Raw genomic sequence first — 27,472 nt, 5'->3', positions numbered from 1 at the left:
TTGTGATGATTTTTGTTCAGGCTATCATTGGATTAAAAGGTTGGACAAAGCACTAAAAACACACCTCAGACCATCAAGACCCCCCCCCCACTGCTCCTGGGGGGCTAGCGACCCCCAGATTTCTAGTTTAACACAGTTATTAAAATGTAGTCTTGCGCAGTTATGGTGTGTTGAAAGGACGCAGAAAATTACAAAATTAACAGAAATGCTGAATTTCATTCCTTAATCATGATTTTTATTCGGGCCGTCATTGAATGGACATGTTTAAAAACTCTAAAATGCATTTCAGAACATCTAAAACTACAATGGCTTCTCAGGGGACTAGTGGTCCCCAGACACTTGACTTAATCCAGTTATTTCCTCAACAGTTAAGAGTGCAGTCTTGCCTAGTTAGGATGCATAGAATATGCCTAGTTAGGATACGTAAATGAATGCAGGAAAAAAATAAAAAGTAAAAAACTGAAGAAAAAAGTAATTTGATGGTGTGGGTAAGGCCAGGATGGAGGGACGGAAGCATGGGGTGATGTATGTGGAGTGGGGGTACCACGGTGCCCTTTGTCTAGGGCATCATTTAAGAGGCCAGCCCTGCATCAAGCTGGCTCTACTTTGTCATCAGTGGTAATCTGCTGTGAAAGCTACTAGGTTTAAGAATATTAAAGGGATTTAGTACATCTCTCTAAACTATCTAATCCCCTTTTTTGACAATGGATTCTTGTGTGTGCATGAGGGAGGTACCACCCAGAGAAGTTTTTACTTATGTTGGGGTCTTATACAAAACTCATATAAGGGATTTCAAAAGAATGACAAGTAGACTGGGTCAACAGCCTCAGTCTTACAGGTGATGCAATCTAATGTGGTGAAACGACAGCCAAACTTGGAGAAAAATCCTTCAGTTTGCCAGTCAGTACATGCGGTAGTCCTCTCCTTTGGTCTTATGTTTTGGATATGGAGAGTCAGATCATTAGTGTAAATGATAGGAATGAAGATGTGCAGCACTGGTAGATTTACCATTTATGACAGCATAAGGAGAGCTTGATGTCTTCTTAAAAAATACACCTTTCTGCAGCTTCTGCTGGAGCTGATGTTCATGACACTGATCACTCCAGCAATAGCCTTAGTTATAAGAGTTATATCCAGCCAAGGATATAACAGCCGACCAGCTTCCCAATCTTTACGGCACCTTCCACTCACTCAGTATAGCGGACTGAGCTGAGCTGCCTAAAAATGCAGGTTCGAGCGCTAAGCCGCTTCAGAGCTTTCTTGCCTCTGGAGAACATTCCTCTGCAAGCTTTCGGGGATAGACAGTTGGCTTTTGCCATTCCTTTGCTGAGCAGATGAGTTCCCTTTGGGAAAAACCTTCCACACTTCAAATGTATTATTTAACTGTACGTTCCTGGTTATGAAAGTTGTTTTTTTCAGCTAGGTGTTTGTGTTTCAATGGACTAACATGAGACTTTAATGAAAGTTATGTACTCACTACAACAATGGATCTGTGTTGTCTGTTTCAGTCTTTCCTCAAATGATGAGTCTTGGATCAGTTCTCTGATCAGACTTTGGCCAACTGTTTAGACTTAATAGGAGTCTAAGGAAGGAAGGTACCCCCCTCAGGAAGACCTTACACAAGTTGACAGAGGCTAAGGAAGTATGATTCTCACTAACATGAGAACTCAAGATTGTACCTAGCTGAACTCTGACAGTGGAGTAACTGGCTCCATCATGGAAGATGGAAGCGAGAAAATGTAACACTGCTGATATGGGAGTTGAAAATGGATGTAAATATGTCTTAGAAGCCCAAATGATGATCCTTTTCTGTTTACTTTTTTAGATTTTACTGGTAGAAGCTTTCTGAGAGGATGTGAGAATGTGGACTACACCTGGGCAGAAAACCTGGACTGACTCTAGCCATCACAGAAAGTGGAGAAACCATACAGTCATCTTCAAAGTACAAATGTCTGCATGAGACAGTAATTCTGCATGAGACAGTAACCCAAGCAGAGTGCACCAAATAAGGCCAGAAAAAGGGGAACCACACCTATCGAGGCCAGAAAGGGGTAATAAGAATGACCATGCTTTTCCGTTGTAATACTTTCTGCAGGAACTTCGGGATTAGGGGAGTCAGTGAATACACAAACAGAAGACCAGAGGACCAGTCATGGATCAAAATGTCTCTCTATGACTCCCCCTTTGGTGGGAGATCAGAATGAAAGAACCTGTTGCATTTGGAATTGAAGAGAGGAAGTGAGGAGCAGAAATGATCGCAGAATGGGTTGGCCCCAATGACGAAAAATTTGCTTTACCACTGCTGGACTGAGAGACCACTCAAGGGAGCAGAAGAGATTTTGTCAACCAGTCTGCTAGAATGATGGACTTTCTAGGTGTGTGCATTGCTATTTGAAAGCTGTTGAGAGTGTGGCAGTGGGTGATATCTTCATCGCTTTTTGACGCAATGGGTGGGAGCAAGTCCCCCCCCTCCATTTGTTAGTGTACCACACCCCCACCACCACGTTGTCTGTTTGATAGAGATTACCCCTAGAGGGAGGGCATCGTGAAAGGCCTGCAATGCTAGCAGAACTGCCCTCATCTCCAAGACACTGATGTGAAGACTGGCCTCTGATAGGGACCATGTATCTTGGACCATCTTCCCTTATGTTGGGGTCTTATACACAACTCATATAAGGGATTTCAAAAGAATGACAAGTAGACTGGGTCAACAGCCTACTTGGGAAGTTGGGAAGCATCTGTGGTCACCATGGCTTTGGGAAAAGGTGGGGTAAAGGAGCATCCCTAGGACACTTCTGAAGACTGAATCTACCAGATTACATGATCTCTGCAGATGTTGGTAAGATATAGTGAAAGAACATGGGCTGATGACTGACTGAACTGCTAGTGCCCAGTGCAACACCCTCCTATATTGGTTTTGCCAAGGGAACCAACGTAATAGGGGCTGCTTTTGATCCCAGAAGTTGCAGGACTAGTCTGGCAGTTGAATTTTGAAGAGGGAAAAGCTGTACTGCCATATTTCATAGGGTGGACAACCTGCTCTGAGGTATCCTTGCTATTTGAATCTTAGTGTCCCAAGTGTGTTCCTATGAACTCCAGGGTTTGTGCTGGGAGCAAAGCTGGCACACAGTTTCTAACCTGGACTACAAGAGGCCTGCTAGGAGCAGTGAGGGGCAAGTCATCTATATAGGGGAACACCCCGAACCCCTTTGATGTGGTAGTATGCAACCTGAAGGTCTATTGAGCACATCCAATTGGCCTTCTTTAGAAGATGGAGGATGGACTGTACAGTGACTATAAAGAACTTGCAAGTGTTTGACATACTGATTCAGATGACTGAGGTCAAAAATTGGCCTGAGGTTCCCATTCTTTTTTGGTGATAAAAGAATCTTGAATAAGTTCAAATCCTTGCTGCACAATGGGACCTTATGGATGACTTTCACAGCAGCGTTTTGATTTCTTGAGCTGCTGCCTTCCTTTGAAAGGGTGGAACACTGGGAAGTTTGTCGGCGATGGTGAATAAATGGAATGTAACAGCCTCCAGTAATGACTGGTGATGCACATCCAAGCTTCTGGATGCAGAGATAAGCACCCCTCCCCAAATGCCTCCAGAGTGCAGCAACTGGGCAACTGTTCAGGAGCGCTGAAAAGGCTTTTCAGTGAAACTGTAGAAACCTTGAATCTGCAGACCACCTCTGCCACGAGGGTGACAGTTTGCATTTGAAACCACCCCTCTGACTCGGAAATCTCCCTCCAGAAAAGTCTAGGGAGAACACCTGGAACATTCAGAACCACGTTTTATTTTCCCCCTTTCTGGTTTCTAGAAAAAATCCTTTGGAGGGTGGAAAATCGTAGGCTAGCAGCTTATGGTTTTCTCCATTCTTCTCACTCCTGGAGAGTCTCTTTAATCTTGGGGACAAACAAGGTTGATCAATCAAAAGCAGCATTGATAAAAGAGGTCTTAAAGTTCTAGGACATCACAAAAAAAGTACCCAGGTATTTCAACTTGCAGTGATGACTGTGCCTCTAGAAACACCCTCCGCTGCACTGGCTATCAGCTGCATGAAGACATCTGAAGGGACTGAAGGATGAAGGATGGGCAGTTGCAAATCCACACTTAGTCTTTCTCTAGGTCCATGCTTGCAGAAGACCAGTTCTTTTGTCAAGTCCCTCTGAAATACTGTCATATATCACAAGTAATATAGTGACCTTAGAGCAAAGGTAGCTGACAAACAGGTTTCCCAAATCTGTTCAAGGCCCCAGATTATCTTTTAGGGGGATGGACAGATTAGCTCCTCTCCTTGGCAAGTTCCTTCTTAGTGGCTATCGCTAATACATGATATCCATTGCTGGGCCTTTGCTCCAGTGACAGCAGTCTTATGAGGCAACTAGATATTTGTCAGGTTTCCTGGAATGTCCAGTTTCTTCCATACTAGGTAAGAGATCAAGTCCACCATCTCATCAGCTGGGGGAACTCTACAGTAAGTAGCTGAGCCACCAACAAAAGCCTCAAGAAAAATGGATTCCTCCTAGGAAGGGGCTTTGGAAGACCAACCTCCCAAATGCGACATCTTTAAGGGGTTATTTAGCAAATCCCTCCCCCTTCACTGAAATCTGTCTCTTCTGTCAAAGACTCCTGCGGGGAGTCAGTGTGCCTCCTTTTACACTTTTACTTCTGAGGAGCTTCAATAGGAGGATGTTCTGGAAAAGATTCAGAAGCCTGAGGGGAGTTAATCCGAGGCTAGTGTGAACCGGTTGTCCTTAACAGAAGCAGGGTAAGAATGTCCTGTTGCCTGCCTTGGGGAGAGCTCTCTCAACTACTTTGAAGGCAGACACAAAAACAGAACCCAAAAATCACTCTGTTAGGAGCCCAAGCTACAACACTGGATGGCAAAGGCACCCCAGCAACCCTGCCCACAGACCAAAGCTAGAGTTAAGAGATCTAGTGCTTAAGTTCTGAGGGAAATGGACAGCTTGTGACAACTTTGGAGTCAAACTCCTATCCCCAAACCTGGTGCTTAAGCTTCATGTCAAAGATCTAAGGAAATCACACCTGGCTGGATCAAAGAAGATGACAGAACCAAAGACCACAACTCTGGATCCAATGCAGATAACCCCAAAGATATCAGATCCAAGGTTCCCAAAACCAGAGTGTGGATCAGACTAGGAGAAGGAGTACTCACAGACAAGGGAGGGGTCCAAAGCTCATGGGGGTCTGATAGCAGACACAACTGGGAGAAAGTACAGTTGTGTACACTTACCATAAATGTAGATGTTTGAGTGTTTTCATTGTTGCAGTCATCACATTTGGGCTTCTATTCCAGACCTTTTCTGGTGCCCAGAGAAGAAGACATCTGGCGCCCCATCCTCAATCTTTACATTCTAAACACCTTCCTGGTGATCCCAAAATTAAAAATGCTCGCCCTCCAGCAGCTGCTACCCATGCTCTCAAAAGACACTTGGCTAGCCACCCTGGACCTAAGAGAGGCCTACCTCCATCCACATTATCATCAGGGAGTCCTGCAGAAAATATCTCCGCTTCAGAGCAGGATCCAGGGTGGCTAGCCAAGCATCCTTGCAGAACATGGGTAGCAGCTGCTGGAGAGTGAGGATTTTGAATTTTGGGATCACCAGGAAGGGGTTTATAATGGAGAGCTCGAGGATGGAGCGCCAGTTGTTCTCTTCTCTGAGCACCAGAAAAAGTCTGGAGTAGAAGCCCAAATGTGATGACTGCAACAGTGAAACATGAAGAACAGCTGGCTGAATTAGAGTCCTGAGGAATTTCCTCATTATTCTATCCACATCAGCCTCCGACAGACTTCTGATAGCTCTAAAGGAAGAAGATGTAGAAGGAATTCCAAACGCCATGCATATAGGTGTCAGGAGTTCTGGATCAGACAGACATCAGATCTAGAGTGGCTAATGGATCTGACAACTTCAGAAGTTTTGCTGATGGAGCAGATAATAATGCCGAGAAAGGACAGCATCCAGGGGGTCACTTTCTTGCTTCTTTGCCCTTCTCCTTGGGCTCATCACTTATCCGCTTATGCTTATCACAGATCTTCATCTCTGAAGGGGACACGTCAGAAGCAGCAGCAGCAGATTTTGCTGATTCGACTTGGAGAATGAGACTCTTCATAACAAACTTGTTTTGACACTCAACTGCACAGTGACCAAAAGTTGTACAAATTACATAATCCTCCTCCAAGTGAGAAGCCCTTAAGCAATATACACATTTGTCATGAGAGTCAGAATTTGGTATCCTATGTCACAATATGCCCATTTTTGAATCCCATTGGTTTATCCATCACAATAGCAGTAATCCAACACACAAGACAACAAAATCAAGACCACCACTGTAGTTTGTGTGTACTCCTTTGAAGGCTCTGCTGAAGTGCCAGAGGATTTATTAAACTTTTGCTTGGGTCAGTTGTATTGTTTATTATACATTTTATTCACTTCTGTTTTCCTTAGTAGAATTATGGTTTATTTATTTATTTTACATTTGTTGACTGGGCTAGTCCAACTGGATATATACCCATTTTCCACACAGAGAAAAATATACAAAAACAATGGTACAATGCAAGGTTTTGTCAATCATAACATATTATTGCATATAGTATTTAATCAGGAAAAAAATACAAATAATCATAGTGCATACCAGCTATGGATATGCATATATAGTATGTTCAGTTACACTCTAGTACTTAAATACACACACAAATATTGTTAGTAGTAAGTAAACAAACTTATACAGGTAGGAAGCTTAGTGTCCAGAGGCGATATAGGAAGTTAGTCTGGGTTGGCACAGGGGCACAACCAATGTGATTTAAGTACTTGCTTAAGGACCCAAAAGTGTGAAGCTACCACATGGTGACTATGATGACATGGTACCTAAAGCTCAGTGGATCTCTGGTTGGCCAGGAATGGCCAGATGCAAGGTCAGAAGGCTGGTGGAAGGGGTCTCTTTCTCCAGTAGTGAACTGCATGTTTACAGGGAAATGGGTGGTAAATCATTCCTAGAAGACCAGGTTCTTGGTCACGATTTCATATGTAGCAGAGCAGCAAAGAGATTTACTGAAAGATAGCCCTTGAATCAAGATTTTGTTTTATTTTAATTTTTTTTTTGAAATCTCTGTTCCCTCATCAAAACGATCCCAGGTCTCAGTATCCTTATCTACTCAGACTAAAAGCCCTTTCTCTCTACTCACAGCAGAGACTCCTGGGGGGTGGGTCTCTGCTTAACCTTCCATGCTATAACTGACTATGGACTCTGAATGCACCTAAATAGAATCAGTGGTACAGTAAACATTGCTCTAGTGACATTAACCTATACTACCACATTGACACAACCAAATGACATGATATTTACCTGATCCGACATTCTTAATTTCTGGAATAATGCTGCCTCTTACCTATCAAGTAGAGCACTTTCCTAGCGACCTCTAAAACCAGTTTGAATGACTGGATGGGTTGTTACAAATTTTCAGTGTGGATATGTAAAGAATGTCTGCTTCATGGGGGACAATTTAGTATCCCACCAGTATCAGGTGATGTGGTTGAGCTTCTTCATGGTCTCCTTGGCCATATGTTGAGCAAGAACCTATGCACATGACCTGTGTGTCTGTGTGTATTTTATATATATACATATACACACGTACATATACTACACACACACACAAAACACATGGTTATACACATGTGGTAACTATCAATTTTAAAGTGTTCCTTTGCAGAGCACATATGCACACACTGAACTTCTCTGGTTTCTGTCAAGGTAAAAAAAAAAAAAAAAAAAAAAATGTCTGCTGGCCCTGAAGAAAATCATGTAGGATTCTTCTACATCTATGGAAGATACTCTGACTCAATTCAGCAGAGCTTGCAGTCAGAAATGTGATTACACACACATGCACACTATGCTTATCTGTGCAAAAGATACAACACCAAAGACACTGCAAAGACAGAACAGACACTGCTGTAAAATATATGCACATTTAAGAACAGATGTTTAAATCAAGAACACATGTTTAAACCAACTACAGCAGACCTTTAGACTTTAAAAGTGGAATGCCTGCTAACGTTGGGAGGAAAATGAAGAAAACAGCCTAGTTTTCCTTTCACATTTCACAAGAGTTGATTAGCTTAATGGTCAAGGTGCTTACCTCTTAGACAAGAAGCACTGGGTTTGATCCTAATCAAGGGAAATTGATTGGGCTTAAAATGGCTCACAACAGCATCTTACTCAGTATTTACCTGTGGATAATTTTATTAGGGATGAGGTTTGGCATAAAAGTTTAACTGTTTACCTCACAGACACAAAGTACAGGGTTTGATTCTCACTTCTGAGACAAACTGGTTAGACCTAAAAATGGCCCACAAGGGCAGCTAGCCTAGCTCTTGCCTATGAACCAATGACAGTGTACTGCTAACAACTATGAAAATCTGACATTTTCTGGTGGCTCAGTGTTATAAACAGCATTTGAACAAAAATCTCAAAGATGAAATATTTAATTTCCAAATTCTTGGTCTTCAAATGGACATATGGATTTGTGGCTCTAAATTTCACTCATGCTGTAAAATGAGAGAAATACTGCATGGTGCTTGCTATCTGCTGTTTTCCCACCACAGCACTTCAGTACCAGCAGCCTTTTATTTCCAAGGCATGCACAGCAACAAGATTTGAATGCTCCCCTTCTCATATGAAGGGCAACTGACTGTTGGAGGATTAGGGCATCCCTTCTACCACCCTACATCTTTAAAATGAAATGCTGATAGGAAAGAAGGTCTTTACCTGAACACAGACTTACCAGTCTAAAACAGAAACAGGGCAACTATGAAGTTTTGGTTTGATAACTGCATGTTTATAAATGGCATATAGGTCGCATCATAGTTGCAAACCAGTGTACTCCAAAATAAACGGACTTGCTTTAAGCACAGACTTCTCATCCTATTAATATGTCTGATATTAAAGGTAAATTCCCACTCTTGTAACAACTGTAAATGCTTCAAAAACAAAACATGTAAACCTGACATGTAGGGGAGACTACACTACAGTTGATTAAAAATTCTTATATACTCAGACATAGAAATCATACTAACTATACATCCAAACACAGTGGCTAGTAACAGTCAAACTACAAACCTGCAGTATTCGAACAACTTCTGCCATCAAGGGAGCCACACATCTTGTTGTATAGAACCCAGGACAGTCCTGAAAGCAAAGAACAAAAGAAGTCATACACTGGCACTGAAGTATAAACCTAAAGCACATGTTCACAGACTGCATACTTTCACAACTACATGCAATCTTGACTGGTTTAAAGACAGCAATGATCAAGCCACTAAAAGGACTGTGACAGAAAGTCAAGGCTCTGTTATGCAGTAAAAAATATTCTTTAATCCAGCTATGAATATCTCACGAAAGCTTATGTCATTGATCCATTAAAGGCACAACTGCCATGCAAGAGAACTGGTAAGGGAATGTAACCATTAGAAGAATAAGCTGTCAAATGACAAAATAAAATACAGCAGTTGCCCGACTATATACACAAGCATTGGTCAAATACTGACTTACAGACTGATGCAGTACAATGAGGGCAACAGACAGAGATTGAAGTATTAGACAGAAGTGAATGCAGATGAAAAGTTCCTTCCTCTGTCTTGACCAGCCTCCTTCCTTATCTCATTCTTCATTTTACCCCCCCCCCCCCCCGCCTTTGCCCTCATGTCTTCTTCTTCAGCACTGGCTGAACATAAAAACAAGCACTAAATATAGTCGTAAAGCAGCATTTACAAAGTTAGACAAATGCTAACCTCACAGTCATAAGCAAACTGTACCACTCCCGCCTGGATAAAAGATCATTTAATACCACAATGTTCACAACCCAGACAGTGGAGAATTTTGCACAGCAATGACCATGAAAACTGCAGACTTACGAGTTGCTTAAATAGCTGTGGTCGTCAGGAGCCAAGGTGTCCAGGTCAACAAAAGGTAGCATCTGCTGGGCAGGAAAAAAAAACAAGATTGGGTCTTTGGCACAGCATCATCACACAAATCCAAAAAAGAAAAAATATCTAGTGATGTCTTTTGGCTTTTCCCAGTTAGGGGTCGCCACAGCAGAACTCTGGTCCACTAATGATTGGCAGTGGATTTTTACTGCCGAGGTGCCAGCCTGGCGCCCAACCTTCAAAGAAGGCACACCCATTCACGCATGCACCTACCTGCATGTCTTTAACATCACTCGATCGCGGGGAGGACATGCAGACTTCCACACAGAAGGCACTCCAGTCGAGAATCTAACAGGAGAACCTCTTTCTGTGAGGCGACAACGCTAACCGCTGCACCACCACGGCCCAAAATTAATATTAAGGGTTAACCTGGCAGTGCGCAGTGATGGAGCAGTTAACACTGTCACTTCACAGCAAGAGGTTCTATGTTCAATTCTCAGCTGGGGTGCCTTCTGTGTGGAGTCTGCATGTCCTCCCTGCATTCACGTGGATTTCATCTGGGTGCTCCGGTTTCCTCTCACATTCCAAAGACATGCATCTGGACTGTTTATCCTTGGGCCTCCGTTGAAAATGGGCTCTGTCCTAGTCGGACTGTCCCGGTCAACAAATTTAAATAAATACATAAATAAAATACATTGCCTTCCCCCCCCCTTTTTAATAATAGATGGCCTGGAATACTTTGGGGCCTACTTTCAATGTGATGCTGGATCTTGTCCAGAGTACTACATCTGATGCGGTGTTTTGATCTGTTCAAATGTGGGAGACATGGAACTGAAGGCCTAATTGGCAAGCTCTTTCCCAAGCTGGTAGGAATGCCAATCTTTGTTTAGGCAGAAAATGACTGTGGTGTTGTGTGCTATTACCTTCAGATGCATCTGGTTTTGGAAGAATAAACAGTACCTCCTGACTGCTTTCTACCTGAATCCAAATGGTAAACTCCATTTCAATAGAAGCGGTAGTATCTTACATGTACAATGACTGCCATTCCAGCAATTTCGGGATACCACTGTATTTACCTCAGATGCAGCATTAACTGAGGGACCATTAGGATGGAGTGAAACATGCATTCCAGTGGCCCCAGAAAGATTCTAGCTGATAAGTAGGTCTTTTGCAACAGACATGCAAAGCAAAGACTCACTTGAGAGATCTTGTCCCCTGGTAGGTGCATTTTGCCTTACTCTGATCCAGTAAGGCCGACCCAAGTACAACTTGGTCCTCCTGCAGTTCAGACTATAGTTCAGTAAGTTTAGGGAAAATGTCAGATTAGTAAAGCATGGCATGGTGTAACTCAGAAACCTCCAAATACCCTCCACTAAGGCTGCATGAATTAAGCAATCATCCAGATAAGCAAAAACATAATCCCTTATGTCTGAGGTGAGAAAATAGTAGAGCTAAGCATTATGTGAACACTGAACTTTAAGTGGTGTGTGTGTGTGTGTGTGTGTGTGTGTGTGTGTGTGTGTGTGTGTGTGTGTGTGCGTGGTGAACTTCAAAGTGGTATGTATGTGCATGGTCCCTGTGGATGAAACTATGCAGACACATGTCCACAAGACAAAGGGTGACTTAAGTAGCCCTTAGCAAAGTAATAAAGTCTGTAAGCCATACAACCTGAAAATGAGGAACCACAGAATCTCCAATGACCACCGTTATTTAAGACTAGAAATAGAGTAAAACTTTCCCAATTTTCCACGGGAAAATTATCTACAGCCCCATATGATGTGACAGAAGTTATGCCAGTTGTATCTGGTATGGAGGAATCAAAAGCATTCCCATTAACAGGATAAAGCTCTAGAAATCTAACCTGTAGCCTGAGTCCATGATTCCTTTTGCTCATCTGTTTAACAGCAGGAAATACTGATTCTCCAAAAAATGGGACAGCCTGCCTCTTAGCAAATTAAGCAGATGGCTGGAGAAACAGGAACATGGGCCGAACACATTACAGCTATTTGCATCCAGGCTGGGAGAGTAGAAATGTTTATATCAATTTCCCCTAGTTTGCAGCATAGTACCTGAATCTGCAATAAGCTTTATGCTTTTTTTCCCCCAAAAGGGGAGACAGCTTCACAGAATAATTTCTGTGTCCCTAGGTGTGGGTACAGCAGTGAAATAACTGACTTCACAACCTTCCAAATTTCTTTTATTGGAAGTCGCACAGTATTCATGGGTGCAGATTTGGTTTTACCACAGATGAGCTGAATACTGCAAATAACCTTTTAGGTGTAGCCTGACTTGCACATGTGCTTTATTTGAGATGTTCTAGGACAAAAAACTCGGCAGCACTAGATTGCTACATAACCCACAGAACAAGTTCATACAATTTATGATCTTACGGTTAATACGCATATGCAAAGTAAGTCACCTTCAGTAACCATTAGGATATCAGCCACAGGCACTGTGATGCTCCAACCAGTAAAATTCTCCCAAACTATCAACCCCAATTCTCATTCCTGTAATATAACATACACCACTCCCTCCAATGCTGCAGTCATGAAAAAGCTGATGAAGAAAGGAATAAAGAAAAAATATGGTACTGTAAGGAAGATTACCTTCTTATGGATCTTTTATGATAAGTACACAACATTCAATAACCACTGAAACAGAGCACCCAACTAATACACTCTGGGTTGCAACTCTCATGCAAATATACCCTAACTGACATTAATCCAAAAGGAAAGCCTGGAACTGGAGTGTAGCTTGTAGTGCTTTGTGAAGTTGTTCAAGGAAGACAAAGTTTCTGTAGCACAATCACTTAATATACCTTTAAGTGTAGAATGTGCCACCTGAATGAGCTTTTAGAGTAAAGAGAAAAACACAACAGCTACTAGCTAAGTAAACCTTCTGGAACTATCTACCAATAAAAGGCCACTTCAATAACAAAAAAAAAAAAAGTGTGAAATTTTCCAGCAAATTTTTCAAACAAATCGTGACAATATGCTACAAAATGCACTCAACTGATGAAGTTGTGTGGAAACACAAGACACACAATGCATTTCATGTAATGTATGTCACTGTACGAATCTAAACTGCGAAAGTCAGGGCTAACACAAATCTAGTGAAAAAAGGTAAGTCACAAATTTTCATGGAATTACATGGACACCCAGGTGTAAAATGTACCCAATACCAACATTCTTAAATTTAAGGACACAAATGCAGCTCAGTGATGAATTTAGTCCAACTATGATGAGCACATGGATGTTTTGTTTGTGGCATTTTTCCATGGAAAGATAAGGTCGTTCTTCCAAAAATATGCACAATATTTACTTCCAGTGATGCCAGCTCAAGACACAAGAAGTCTAGACATGTACTACATTCCTAACCGGGAGGGAAGTAATATACCCAACCTAAAAGGAAACCGTGTATAATGTATCACTACAGAATGGAACAATGAAATGACTGAGGTAGTACATTTATGTACAACAGTATCTCCATACCTTTGAGGATTCTTAGTAAACCATTCACAGAATTAAACAACTGAACCGAAAATGTTAATCCTTCCATTAAAGGCACAGGAAGTTAAGCAATGAAGCTTGCTGGGCCACTGTGCCTTGATCAGAAGAGGAAGGTTTTGCTAGTGACATCCTTCTATAATAGAATGCCATTGTTCTGGAAAAATAAAAACACCTTACTTCAGATACAATAACAATTCAATACAAATGGTTTCTGGGCCTTTCTTGGATAAGAAGTCATTCTCTACCCTGAAGTCATTTGCCCATCCCTTACAGAAAGGAAATGCAACAGAGTTCTGCAGCATGGCACCTTCTGATGCTCATGTGTCCACTACTGAAGTCTATCAAAAGATTGCATCTGCAAAATGGTTTCGACATTCTGAAGTACTTTTTGGAAAAACAAACTGGGATACATTGAGAAACTCTTAACATAACAGATGCATCAAGCTTAACTGCCAATTTGTGAAGACCCATATTTTTTTTTCTTTTGGCTGGCATTTCAAATGATTCAAATCATGTCTTTAAGGACAAATTAGCAGTGGTTTTATTTCTAATGTTGGAATAGAATGACAGACAACATAAATGATGTACACCACAATAAAAAAAATGTCCACTCTCGCTGTGACATTAATCTGACATTTGCACTGAGTAAACTGCAGAATGACCATTTCTTAAAGCCAAATTAAGGGTTGCATTAATTTTATTCTTGGAATAAAACAGCTAGAGTTCCTTCCAAATACAGACTATTCCAAATAGAATGGATTCAGTCTAACAGTGGACCTCTCCTGACTGTGAAGGATTCATACAAACTGTATAAAAATAAAAGCTGTGATGCTTTTGTTCAGAGTTCCACACCCAAAACGTATACAATGTTTTCACATGCTGCCTCCCACCTCCATAAATAATCCCTCACTGACCTGATACACCTTTAATACTGGACTGTGATAAAGTGAAATAATTCCTGCCCATAGCAATTATAACCTGTTTTCACAAGCACTACTATGAACAAGCAAGTTTTAATCATCCATTTTCAGTCATTGACTTCTCATCCTCAAAAAAAAAAAAAAAAAAAAAAAAAAAAAACAACAACAAAAAAAGCATCATCTTATGGGAGAGGACACATTTCTGATACAAGTCTGCAATTGGTACCAAGCCTCCTGACAGAAGCAATACCCGCTACCAGACGTTCACATTTCACCACCAAGTCACCTTAATAAAAAGGGGGAACAAATCAATGCAGAGGGCTGTTTGAATGTTAACACAATCATGGCTAACCTTGAAAAAGGGCATAGCAAAATTAATTTAAAATGGGTGGTGAAAGCCAAACACACTCTGGCTAGGCTTATAAATGCCCTAGGGCAGATAGCCTAGTATGAACCTATGAACACTGCAAAGTGGCTTACCAGACGCCTTATCACCATTTGCCTTTTTCTTAAGCTTGAAAGAGAAAGCCATCCTTGGAGAGTGGTACAACTCCTATCTACAGTAATTTGCCAGTAAACAATGAGAAACAGCCAAATAAACACTGCCACTGGATGCATTTAGGAAACCAGTGATAGTGCTTGCCACACACAGAAATAGGCAATTGAGCAGATATAGCAATGACCTGTTAGTATCTCAAAGTGAACTGAGACAGCATGTTATTGTGCAACACCACAACTCATAATAGTCTTGAACTCACAGATACCTTCTGGTGAAGATTTTTTTTTTTTTAAGTGAGCGGATTTGGCATTAATGGTTAAGGTCTTCATCTCAAACAGGAAGTTAAAATAGTCTTTCACGGCAGTTAGCCTAGTACTCGCGTATGAACCTTGTCTAAGTTCAGCAATTACTGCTTTTGAGTTGGGGATTGGCTTAACGGTTAAGGTGATCACCTTACAGACACAAGATGCAGTGTTCGATTCTTAAACTTGAAGTAGCATGGCTAGGCATAAAAAGGCCCCATTGGAGTTGTTAGCCTTAAAATCACCCATGAATTTACTTCCAGGTTCATTCTAGGTTATGTCCTCTTTTTTGGTCTGCTGTGACTATACCCCCTGAAACCCTCCCCTCCATCAACTCACTTCCATGTTCATTCTATGTTATATGTTTTCTTTTTGGGTCTACTGTGACTATGCACCACATCCACAAACTCTAAATATAATGCCTTAAAGGTCAAAATAAATTGCAGAAAAAAAGTAAATATGTTTCTTTTTTTTCTCTAAGCAGATGTAGCCATGGAGGTAATACATGGGGGAAGGGTGCATCCCCACATTAGGGAATTTGATTTTTATTGAGGAGTTTTTGCGATGGTACAGAGATGAACAGACATGTTTCTCAGTCAATGCAAAAATAATAATCTTAGTTTTGTTAATGCTGTAAACTCAGAAGTACTTTTTTTTTTTTCTTACACAGGAAATGATAGCAAGGTCAAAAGAGAAATGAAAAAAAAAAACACAGATCCTAGCAGAGTAATAAAGTGGTGGATACAAAACCACATGATCTGGTAAATGATAAACTGATAAATACGGCCGAAACACATTTAGAGAAGGTACAGGTGAGAGGAGAGGCTGAGGTGACTTGGGTTAAATTGCTGCATGTGGTTAAAAGTAAAATCTGGACAGAAAGTACAGTTGTGCACACTTACCATAAATGTAGATGTTCAAGTGTATTCACTGTTGCAGTCATTACCTGTGGGTTTATCCCTGCTGTGGTAGCCCTCGGCTGGCCCGAATACCAGAGTCAATGTTTTTCTGTGTTGGCTGCTGTCGCTTACTGGCTGACGTCAGATCGTCAGTGCTACAAAGGAAGGCAGCAAACATCATTACATTAGTTTTTCTTGCCCTAACCCATCAGAGGCCCAAGTAAATAGGACAGAGTGGTCCTAGTGGCTAAAAGCAACGTGTTGAAACTTATGTCTCCATAAAAGGAAGATATAAGGGGGATGGAGAGTGGGAAACCTGGACTGCAACAGTGAATACACTCAAACATCTACATTTATGGTAAGTGTATACAACTGTACTATGTTCTTCATGTTTCACTGTTGCAGTCATCACCTGTGGGAGGTTTCCCAAAGCTGAGGAGAGGGGTGGTAGGCTTAGTAAGAGACCTAGGAATGGGTCGGCATGCCCTGCAGAACTGTAGAGGCAAACCCTGCCCTAGCCTTAGAAAAGAGAGATGGGTGGTAATGCTTGGTAAAGGTATGGACAGAAGTCCAGCTGGCAGCTTTCAGGATGTCCCTGGTGGGAACTCCTCTGAGGAATGCTGTGAAGGTGGACAGCCCTAGTAGAGTGGGTTCGAATAGACTGGGGGGGGGATCCCATGCAATCTGTAGCAGAAATGGATACAGTGTGATATCCATTTAGAAATACTTTGTTTGGAAATGGGCTTCCCCTCTGCCCCTGGGGCAAAGCTGACAAGTAGTTGGGTCCATTTTCCTGAAGGGTTTAGTACGGTCCAGATAGTATCTGAGCTGTCTATGCACATCTAGTGAGTGCAGAATTCTTTCCCCCTTGTTTTGAGGGTTAGGAAAGAAGGTGGATAGATTTATGGCCTGATTGAGAGTTACATTAGATACCACTTTGGGCATAAAGGAGGGATTTGTCCTCAAGGAGACCCTGTCTGCATGGAAGATGATGAAGGGCTCAAGGGCCATCAGTGTCTGAAGTTCTGAAACTCTCCTGGTTGAGGTGATAGCTAGGAGAAAAGCAGTCTTCAGGGAGAGGAATCTTTGCCTTCTAATGACAGATCCAGTGACTGCTGCCCTGCAAGAAGCTTCTAGGGCATCAAAACCACAGTGCAAGGTGTGTTTAGTTACTTGACTTGCAGAATGCATTAACTCTTGTAATTCTTTAGATTCTGCCCAAGTAGGAAAGGAAGACTTTTTTTTTAAGGAGTTCCAGGGTATGTTGCTGAAATTTCAGCATATGGAACTGACAAATAGCAAGAGTAGATGAGGTGTATACTTTTTTACCCCATCTGTTCAGTGCTCAGAATCCCTATCTGTGGGGGTGGGATTCTTAGCAGTGGTTGCTTTAATCCCTTTAGGCCCTTGAGGAATTACCTCAGGGTCAGCAGTAGGATTTCTAAAAAGAAATCTGTGCGAGTCAGGGACTCTATAGTACCTGTCTGACTTTCTGGGTGCAGGAAGGAGGGTGTCAGGAGTCCAGCTGGATTCCAGGAAAACATCCTCCACAACATCCAGGACTGACATTTTTTGGACTGAGGGTAGTCTTGACTCTCCCATTGGAAATGCTCCCTTAAGGTATGCAGGCTTTCCCCAAAGGAAAAATCCTCTGGGGGAGAGGCTGAAGGAATGGAATCCTCTGCATCAGAATCCTCATAAGTAGAGAGGGGTTGCATGTCTTCATATTTAGATGCACCAGATTCATCTGACACTTGTTCAGACAAAACTACAGGGGACAGATCTCTTTTCCTTTTGGAGGAGGTAGCTTGGCTTTCCCTGATCAGCATAAGGTCTTGCGCCATTTTAAGCATTTGAGATGGAGGCAAGGAAGCAGACGCTTGAGAGTGGGTCGGTTTCTTGGGTGTGGTTTATACCCTGGGCCTTAGAAACTCTGTTGTTTTTGAAAGAACGGTAGTCTTGAAAAAAGACATTGGTTTGTGTCGAGAATCAGACTTTCTCGGAAGCTGCTGCCTGCTCAGTGGCTCCGGACCCACCCAAGGTAGAGACGACCGCAGGATCCTTAGTCGAAGAGTTTTGCGGCACACCGAACTCCGAAACAGTCTCGGTAGTGGCCTGCGAATCCACAGAAGCAGGCATCAGGGGCTGCGAAAGCACCTCACTGAGGACCAAAAAACTGACGACTAGATTAACGGAAGCATCGTCGGTAGGTTTGGACCTGTGCCGTTTGTCTCTGTCTTTATCTTTACATTTTTTCAGAAGATCTGCTGTCGGATGGCTTACCGAAGACATACTGAAACTCTAGGACTGTTAGCGAAAATATCTGGCTACAAAAAGGACCTGATGATGGATACTTCTAGCATTGAACAAAGCACAGAAGTGACAACAGGGGGACATCGTGGTGATGCAGTAAGAATGGAAGTCTGTGTGTGGTATTTGCGTTCCACAGGCGAGACAATTAACTTTTACTAACATCAGTTAGTGCGAGAAAAAAGAATCCCCAATGGGGTACTTAGCTTTAGAAGACTTCAACTTCAATTTGGTAGACGAAAAAACTCGGGTATCAGCCGACCAGCTCTCATGTGAACTTCTTCTGGTTCTGGCTCCACAGTAAGAATGACTGACGTAATAGCATTGGCTGCTTTACTTTATACTACTGACGACCTGACATCAGTCCGGAAGAGACAGCGACCAACGCAGAAATACCAAGTCTCTGGTATTCAGGCCGGCCGAGGGTTACCCTGGCAGGGGTAAATCAAATGTGATGACTGCAACAGTAAAACATGAAGAACATTCTTAGTTCTGCTGAAGCAGCAGGTTTAATAAGTTGTAAGGTTAGTTTTTCCAAAACATAATTCAGGTCCCAGGCTGGAGTGGAAGGCCCTCTGGGAGGTCTGATATTAGAAGCCCCTCTGAGGAATTGTTTAATCAAAGGATGGGAGAACAGGGGCTGTTCTGTATCGAAATGAACTGAGATGGCTGAGGCAGGGATCTTAACAGAGGAGAAGGAGAGGCCAGTATTAAGTAACTCCGCTAGGTAGTCCAGGATAAGAGGGATGGAAGGCTGTGAGGTGTTGCCCCCTATTGACTGGCTCCAGGAACAAAATCTTTCCATTTCCCTGCATAAGACTTTCTGGAGCTGGGCCTTCTGGCCTCTGTGATAATGTCTAGGACCGGTTTGCTTAACAAGGGCCCCTTGTTTGCCTTTAGAGTATTAGCCATGCTGATAGTTTGAGAGTCTGCAAATCTGGGTGCAGCGCTCCTTCCCCTGATGTCAGCCCTATTAACTCGGGGGGGAGGGATGCCTGTGAGACTGAAAGGTCAAGCTGTGCAGTAAGGGGTACCAATGTTGTCTGGGCTAATCTGGAGTAATGAAGATGGCCTTTGGTCTCTCCTCCCTTATTCTGATCAGTACCTTTGGAATAACAGGCAGAGGGGGGAATGCGTACACAGAGGGTGTTCCAGGGGAAGGTCAATGCATCCACCTTCCATGCTAGATGGTGATGCTCCCTGGTACAGAATTTTTTCAGCTGATGGTTGAAGTGAGAAGCAAAGAGATCCACTTTTGGAGTCCCCCACACCTGAGTGATTTGTAAAAAGATTTTCCTGTGGAGCTGCCATTCGTGGGGGTCCAGTAAGTTTCTGCCAGGGTGCTGCCGATCCGTGGCAAGTATTTGGCTATCAGGTGTAGTCCCATGGAAGAGGCTGTCAGCCAGAGGTTCACTGCTAGCCTGCACAGAGGGTAAGACTGGGTCCCTCCCTGTTTGTTAAATGTACCACATTACTGTGGTGTCTGTTTTGATTAGGAGAACCCCGGGCTTGAGATGGGGTTTGAAGGAAGTCAGAGCCTTTTGTACTGCCGTCATTTCCTTCCGGTTGATGTGTAAGGGAAGGTGCTGGGCATCCCAAAGACCTTGGGTGCACCTGCCTTCTAAGTGAGTGCCCCAAGCTATGTCTGAGGCATCGGTGGTAATGATCTGCCCGGTTGGGTGAAGGGAAGGCCCTTGATCTGGGCACAGGCCCCTGCCCCCCCCAGAGAAACTCAGCCCTTATACAGGGGATCACAGGGAGAGAGGTCTCTAGAGGATGAGGGTTCTGACACCAAAGGTTCTTTAGGTACCAATGAAGTTTTCTCATGTGAAGCCTGGCCAGAGGAATTAGAAGGATGCAAGATGCCATGGGCCCCAAGGCTTGCAGGAACTTCCTGGCAGTGAGGTGATTTCTGGAAGCCAGCTGGGTGAAATAGAGAGGCAGGAAACTCTGCTTTTCTGGGGATAGGAAGGCCATTTGGGATGCTGTGTCCAGCAGTGCTCCTAAGAAAATGATCTTCCTGGAGTATGCTTGCTTTGATTTCTTCTCACTGATAGTGTATCCTAAAGGAGGTTAGTAGGGTTTTGACAGAGGAGAACATTGAGGAGCTTTTCTATGCAGTCTGCCTGAATGAGGCAATTGTCCAAATAAGGGTAAATTTGTACATTTTTCTGTCTGCAAAAAGCTACAGCCGGGGCTAAGCATTTGGTGAATACCCTGGAAGCAGTAGATAAGCCAAAGGGTAACACAGAGAACTGAAAGTGTTGTGAACCTGCTCTGAAGCGAAGGAATTCCCAGCAGGATTCCTTATGGGGATGCAGAGGTAGGTCTCTTAGATCTAGGGTAACGAACCAGGCATTTTTTGTCAGCATACGCAGCAGCTGCTGTTAGGTTAGCATTCTGAATTCGTGAATCACCAGGAAGGTGTCCAGAATGGATAGATCCAGGATGGGGCGTCAAGTGCCCTCTTTTCTGGCAACAAGGAATAGTCTAGAATAAAAGCCTTTGCCTGTTTGATCTGAGGGGACAGGTTCTACTGCCCCTTGTGATAGGAGAGTTTGGACTTTTTTTTAATGCCTTTGCCCACTGGTTTGGAGGCAAGTCTGGGTACCCTCCCTAGACTTGGGAGTTCACTGAAGGAGAATTTGTAATCCTGAAAAATTATCTTTAATACCCATTGGTCTTTTGTTACAGAAAGCCATTTTTTTTTTGTATAGGGCAGAGGGAGTCATTGAGAGTTTCTGCCATAGAAGGATGGCTTAGAACTCCTTGCCTTTTGAGTGGAAGTGGTCTACTGATGGGTTCTCTGCTGTCCCTAGGGTAGGAGTCAGGGAGGCCTGTCCCTGCGGGGCTTACCTTGCCCGTCTTCTAGGTGCAGGAAAGCACAAGTGCTTTGAGAGAAAATGCCCAAAGGAAATCTTTTACAGTTTGTATAGATTTTGCTTTATCTTCCATCATTTTAAGCACCTCTTCTGCTTTTTCTCCAAACAAGTGGTCCCTATCCAAGGGTGCATCTAGTAATTTAGATTTGACATAATCAGGGAGAGGTTGTTCCTTCAACCATGCATGTCTCCTAATTAAAGATCCTGACACTGCTGCCCTGCTTGAGGCTTCTAGGGTGTCATATCCACAGTGTAATGAGTGTTAGTGCAGTAAATATGCGAACGCTTTCAAATTTTCACAGTCAGGAAAGGTAGAAATCTTTTGTTTAAACAGTTCCAAAGTGTGTTGCTGATATTTTAACATGTGGAACTGGTAGTTGAGAGCTCTGATAGCCAAGGTTGCAGAGGTGCACATTTTTTTACTCCATCTGTCCAGAGCTCTGGAGTCCTTGTCAGAAGGAGTAGGATTCTTTGTAGAACTAGCCTTAGCTCCTTTTGGTCCCTGTGGAATGACCTCCAGTCTGCAGCAGGATTCCTGTACAGGTATTTGTGAAAAAGATCACTTCTGTGGCTCTGCTCGACAGGGGCACAGGAAAATAATTCTCTTGGGTGGCAAAAGCCAGGGTACATTTTTTGGCTAGGCTTGTATGGGCCCTAGGGCCGATAGCCTAGTACCTACCTATGAACCTAATCTGGTACTCTAATACCAGTCAGGGTTTCTGGGAGCAAGTTGGAGGGCATCAGGAGTGAAACTGGATTCCTGGAAGACATCAACCACCTCTAAGATAGGCGGGATGGCCAAGGGTCTGTGCTGGGACAGGTCAACAAACTCTTAGTCTGGGTCTGTGCTGGGACAGGTCTACAAACTTAGTCTTTTCTTAGACTGAGGGAAATCCTGGGATTCCCAGTGGAAATGTTCCCAGAGGGTGTGAAGGGTTTCCCCCAAAAGAAAGATCTTCTGGTGGGGAGGCAGAGGGAATGGATTCCTCTGCATCTGAATTCCTCATAAGCAGTCAAAGGTTGTTCCTCTTCAAAATCTGAATAATCAGACTCCTCAGAATCCTATTCTATTAGTATGTCAAGAGAAAGGTCTCTTTTCATTTTGGAAGTTGTGGCCTGACTGCCCCTGATAAGGGTGACAAGATCCTCTGCCATTTTTAGCATTTGAGTTTGAGGATCAGGAGTAACATGGTGGCTAGAGGTAATTTTCCTGGGAGTGGCCTTGCCTCTAGGTCTAAGAAAATTCAACGGTCTGAGTGGAACAGTTGTCGTAAGGGAAGAAGTCATTTTTTGTCTGGACTCGGTAGTGTGAAAGGCCTCCTCAGAAGCTGCTGCCTGCGTTGCGGCTCCAGACCCAACCAAGGCAGAGACAACCAAAGACCCGGAAGACGAAGATTTCTGTGGCATACAGGGCTCCGAAAGAGTCTTGGTAGAGGCCTATGAAGGTATCGAATTGGGCATCAAGGGCTGCAAAAGCACCTCACTGAATTTTAGAGAACTGACAATCTGCTTAGCAGTAGAGTCATCGGAAGGCATGGCCTTGTGTGGTCTGTCTCTATCTTTATCCATATGTTTTTTCGGAATGTCTACGGATGGTTGGCTGACTGATGCCATTTCGAAATGTGAAGATGGAAGACAAAAATCCCTGTCTACAATAAGAGCTCTATGGTGAATGGTTCTCGCATTAAAGAGGGCACAGATCTGGCAACGAGGGACATAGTTATCTGGGCCTAAACAAGTGACGCAGTACGAGTGGAAGTCTTGGTGTAGTACTTGCTTTCCACAAGCGAGACAATTGTTAACTTTTTCGGACATTTGCTAGTGCAAGAAAAAAAGGATCCTCAACAGGGTACTTAGCTTTAGACGTTTTCAGCTGTAAATCAAATTGCTGGTGGCGACCGACAGATTTTGATGCAAAGAGAATGTCACATGTAGCTAAGCATTCTTGCTGAAATAAAAGGAGAACATTAGGCACTTTTTTCTCAACTATATAATACAATATATTTGGCTATATTGCCTGCCATTTCCTCCAGCAGAACTGCTTAACATGAAACAAAATGTGAAGTTTCTTCAATGCATCCACTTGCACAATGTGGGGAACCCACATATTACAACAGTAAGTTGGTTTTGAGAGCTGTACTACAAATTATTTACAAGGTTTGTTTAGACTGAGAATATGGTGATCTTCACAATACCACAATACTGATGTGAAGCACAGTCAACCACACCACACTAAAACCAGGGGATGAGATGAAGATGGGGTACGGATAAAAGTTCTACTTTTGGTTAACATCACGTTTTGTTGCACTGAATCCACAAATTGTTCTTGGATATGATCCAACAGAGTAATGCAAAAGGAAATCAGTAGTAGTACGGTTGTATCAGAAACTTACCATAACTGTACCTGTTTGAGTGCATTTGCTGCTGCAGCCCAGATATGGATGTGTTGCAAGTAGCCCCAAAGGTTGGCCTGACTTTCATGGATGTATCCCCTTTCCCCCCCAAAAGTGGCTTTCTCAAACTCCATCCCCCTTTCAGATGCACATATGTCAGTAGTATAACAGAGACATCAACTTATGCCCCTTTATACTTCTTAAACGGGATGGGCCAGCAGCCTGCTCAGGTGCCATACCACTGGTGACCAACAGGTCTACTTCAGGTGGTCCCACTCCCTTTCCAAGCTGTTAAGCCATCAAGGAGTGATTGAGCCTAGCAGTTAGAGGGAGAACGAAAGTGAAGGATATGAAAAGAAACAAATACCCATCACAACCCCAGAATGCTTAGAATTAAAAAGGTGAGAGAGAAGGGTGGAATTAACAGCAATTGTTAATGCACTTGGAACACGTACAATTAAGATCCTAACAAAACTGTACAAGATTTATCACACTATTTATAGTTGCAATCCTCATCAATGGGATGACTCCCAGTGCACATACCCACTGGCTTCTTGGTCCCAAATGGACCACATAGAGCAGCACACTTTGCAGGTTGGCAGAGGAGAAGCCTGCCCTGGACCTGGATAGAATTTTCAAATTATAATGCTTTGAAAAGGTGAGGATTGAGGGTCAAGTAACAGTTGCCAAACTCAACTAGGTACTAAGCTCCTTCAGTAGAGCTGTGGTGGCTGCTGTGGTTCTAGCAAAACATGCCTGAACATGCCATTATTTAGGACTGCCATGGACAAAGTATCAGCAGTAGATAGTGTGCCAGCCACTTTATCTGTTCGTTAACTGCTCTCCACAACACAAAAGGCAAACTGCTCAGATTTCCTTGTTTTTACACAAGTAAAATCTCAACTGCTTATGTTGAATAAATGAATGCAGCATTCCACCACCCCCACCAAGTTGTAGCTTGTGGGGGGCACAGAAACAGATGGCCTGTCTCAGACAGAAGTCCAAGACAGCCTCAGTCAAAAAGGAGGGGCTGGTATAATGAGATGCCTTATCTTTGCAAAAGATTATGTTTCCTTCCATATTAGGTTCTGTAATATGGAAATTCTCTTGACAGAATTCACAACCAGCAAAACACAGTGCTATCCAAAATAAGCAACTGTGAGGGGCTGAAGTAATTAGTTTAAAGGGGGTTAATGTTATTTTCTGTAAAGAGTGGATCTAGAGTGAAATGGTATAAAACAGCAGAGGCAAACATTTAAGGAAGAGTACAATAGTTCAGGTTTATAAAGGTCTGATGCGAAACTGCAGCTCTGTTAGGGTCATGGTCCCCAGAAATGCAGGGAAGGGAGACTTGCTTGTTAGAGTTCCTTTTGCTAGGTTTCCTTGCTTTGCTCAATCACATGTCTGGGCAGGATGAGGATTAAAATGACCAAACTTTCAGTCTCAGCATATTTCACATATTGCCTCTTTCCTTCCTTGATTAGTCCAGAAAAAGAAACGGTAATGTCTGGGCCAAAAAGGGGGTGATTAATACAACCTTTGATCTGTCATCCGTTATTATTCTGCAATACCCTGGGAATCAAAGGAGTGGGACGAAAAGTGGATAGAAACAGTCTTCCAATCCAGGGAGTGGGCCTCTATTTCCCAAACTGCTGGATCTGCTGTTCTGCAATAAAATTTTGTCTGCCAAGCAGGAAGGTATACTTCTGACACACCCACCTGATGGTCTGATCCAGAAAGGTTTCCCAGTTCAACATCCATTTGTGCCATAGCCAATCTGGTACAGACTTAGCATGTCTGGAGGGCAATCTCTTGAAAAAGAATGCAAGCTGTGCTAAGAGTCAGGCATGTCACCTGCTATGCCTGCATAACTGATATATACAGGAAGCAGGAGTGGGTTGGTTTTTGCCTGTTGATGTAACCACATTACTGTGGTGGTGCTAGGATTTAGAAAAATCCCCGTGTCCAAATCTGTTTGAATACTTTTGAGCTAAGATTACTGCCACCATCTCTTGAAAACTGATGTACTTTTCTCATGGCTTCCTCCCATGTGTCCTGAACCTTCAGATGTCCCAACATGGGATCCCAGGCTAAATCTGAGGAATAAAGAAGTTATGCACTAACCATAACGTTCCATGTATGTAGTCTATTTTGCTGAACATTATTACGTGTGGGTTCGGAGCCGATCCTCGGCTCCGACTCAGCCGCTTAGAAAGCCTGAAAACTTCTGATTGGCTCGTGGCTAATAGGTATCCCATGGTGCATACGCACATTCCCCAGATCTTGTTTGCTACTAGTCTATCAGGATAAGACAGGAAAAAGGACAAAAGTCCGCAAGAATAAACTGTAATAAAGGCCCCCTTGTGGTATAAAGCACTGTAGAAAAGGAAAAACTGTTTCTAGATCCTCCAGGAAGGGGGCTGGTGGGTGGGTTCGTAATAATGTTTGGCGAGATGGACTACATACATGGAATGTTATGGTGAGTACATAACTTCTTTATGTTATGTAGTCCTATCTCGCCTCCATTATTACGTGTGGGACAGCATCCCTAGCATCTTGAATGGGTGGCTCAATGAAAATACTCCCGAGTACCGTGGAGCCAAACGAGGTTCTACCCCTGGAAGTTAAATGCAATTTATAATGGGAAATGAAGGTATGAGGGGTAGCCCATGTTGCTGCTGCACATATATTATCAATAGGTGTCCTGGCTTGGAAAGCAGCAGAAGTAGAGAAGGACCGGGTAGAATGTGCTTTAACTTTAAAGGGCAACTCTTTTCCTTGAGAACTGTAAATAAAGGAAATACAACTAGAGATCCAGTTCGATAGTGTAACCTTGGAAACTGGCAAGCCCATTCTCGCCTCAGCAAAAAAACGAACAGCTGTTCTGATTTTCTAAATCCTTTGGTCTATGGATATAGAAACGCAGTTGCCTATGCACATCCAATTGGTGGAATGTATACTCTGTTTTATTGGAGTGATTAAGGAAGAACACTGGCAATTCAATTGTTTGGTTAAAGTGAAATCGAGAACAGACTTTAGGAATAAAGGAAGGATTGGTCCGGAGAGAAACCCTGTCTTTGTGAAAAATTAAATATAGAGGTTTAACAGACAGAGCTTGTAATTCAGAAACTCGTCTGGCTGAGGTTATTGCTACCAGAAAAAAAGTCTTCCAAGACAGGAATTTCAACTGACAACTATGGGTTGGTTCAAGTAAGTCTAGACAGGGCTAAATTCAGATCCCAGGGAGGAATGAGGGTCTTGAACAGGAGGTCTTAACATCATGGAATCCCTAAGAAAATATTTGCACAGTTTGTGAGACATAAGACTGGAAACATTAATCCCCGCATGAAAATTAGATTTTGCTGCTAGCTGAACTCGGAGTGTAGCAGCCGCTGAACCCTGGTAAAAGAGTTCCGAAAGGAACTGTAGAACAATAGTAATGGGAGCTGTAAATGGATCAACTTCTCTGTTGTGTGCCCATATAGAAAATCTCTTCCATTTACTGTGATACAATTTTCTAGTTGAAGGCTTGTGAGAAGAGGTAATAATATACTAGCTACAGCTGGAGACAGATCATGAAGCCTGACTAGTGACGGAACTGCAGCAGCCATGCTGTCAGTTTGAGAGTATGTCGACTGGGGTGAAGAGAACCTGCCGTGTGTCAGGAGGTCTGGCACTGGGTCCAGAGTCCATGGATAGTCTAACAACTGAGGCCCGAAGAAAGAGAACCAAATCTGATGAGGCCAGTAAGGAGTGATGAGGATCATCTCGCTTCCCAACAACATTGCTTTCTGTATGACCTTGGGGATG

The 27,472-nt window shown here is 43.0% G+C and overlaps 1 protein-coding gene across 1 annotated transcript in view; it reads right to left on the bottom strand.

The window, feature by feature from the left end:
• The window catches only part of HADHA (hydroxyacyl-CoA dehydrogenase trifunctional multienzyme complex subunit alpha), a 1,198,456-nt gene that overhangs the window by 238,096 nt on the left and 932,888 nt on the right, over nt 1–27,472 (bottom strand). The window contains exon 16 of the mRNA XM_044061612.1: nt 9,143–9,211. Within this exon, the coding sequence (XP_043917547.1) occupies nt 9,143–9,211 (69 nt within the window). The remainder of the gene's footprint in view (nt 1–9,142; nt 9,212–27,472) is intronic.

Source organism: Protopterus annectens, chromosome 2.part0 (assembly GCF_019279795.1).
Source record: "Protopterus annectens isolate FY-2018-M chromosome 2.part0, PAN1.0, whole genome shotgun sequence".
Lineage (NCBI taxonomy): Eukaryota > Metazoa > Chordata > Ceratodontiformes > Protopteridae > Protopterus > Protopterus annectens.
Note: the sequence above shows the minus strand (reverse complement) of the source record. Positions and strands in the feature narration are given on the sequence as shown.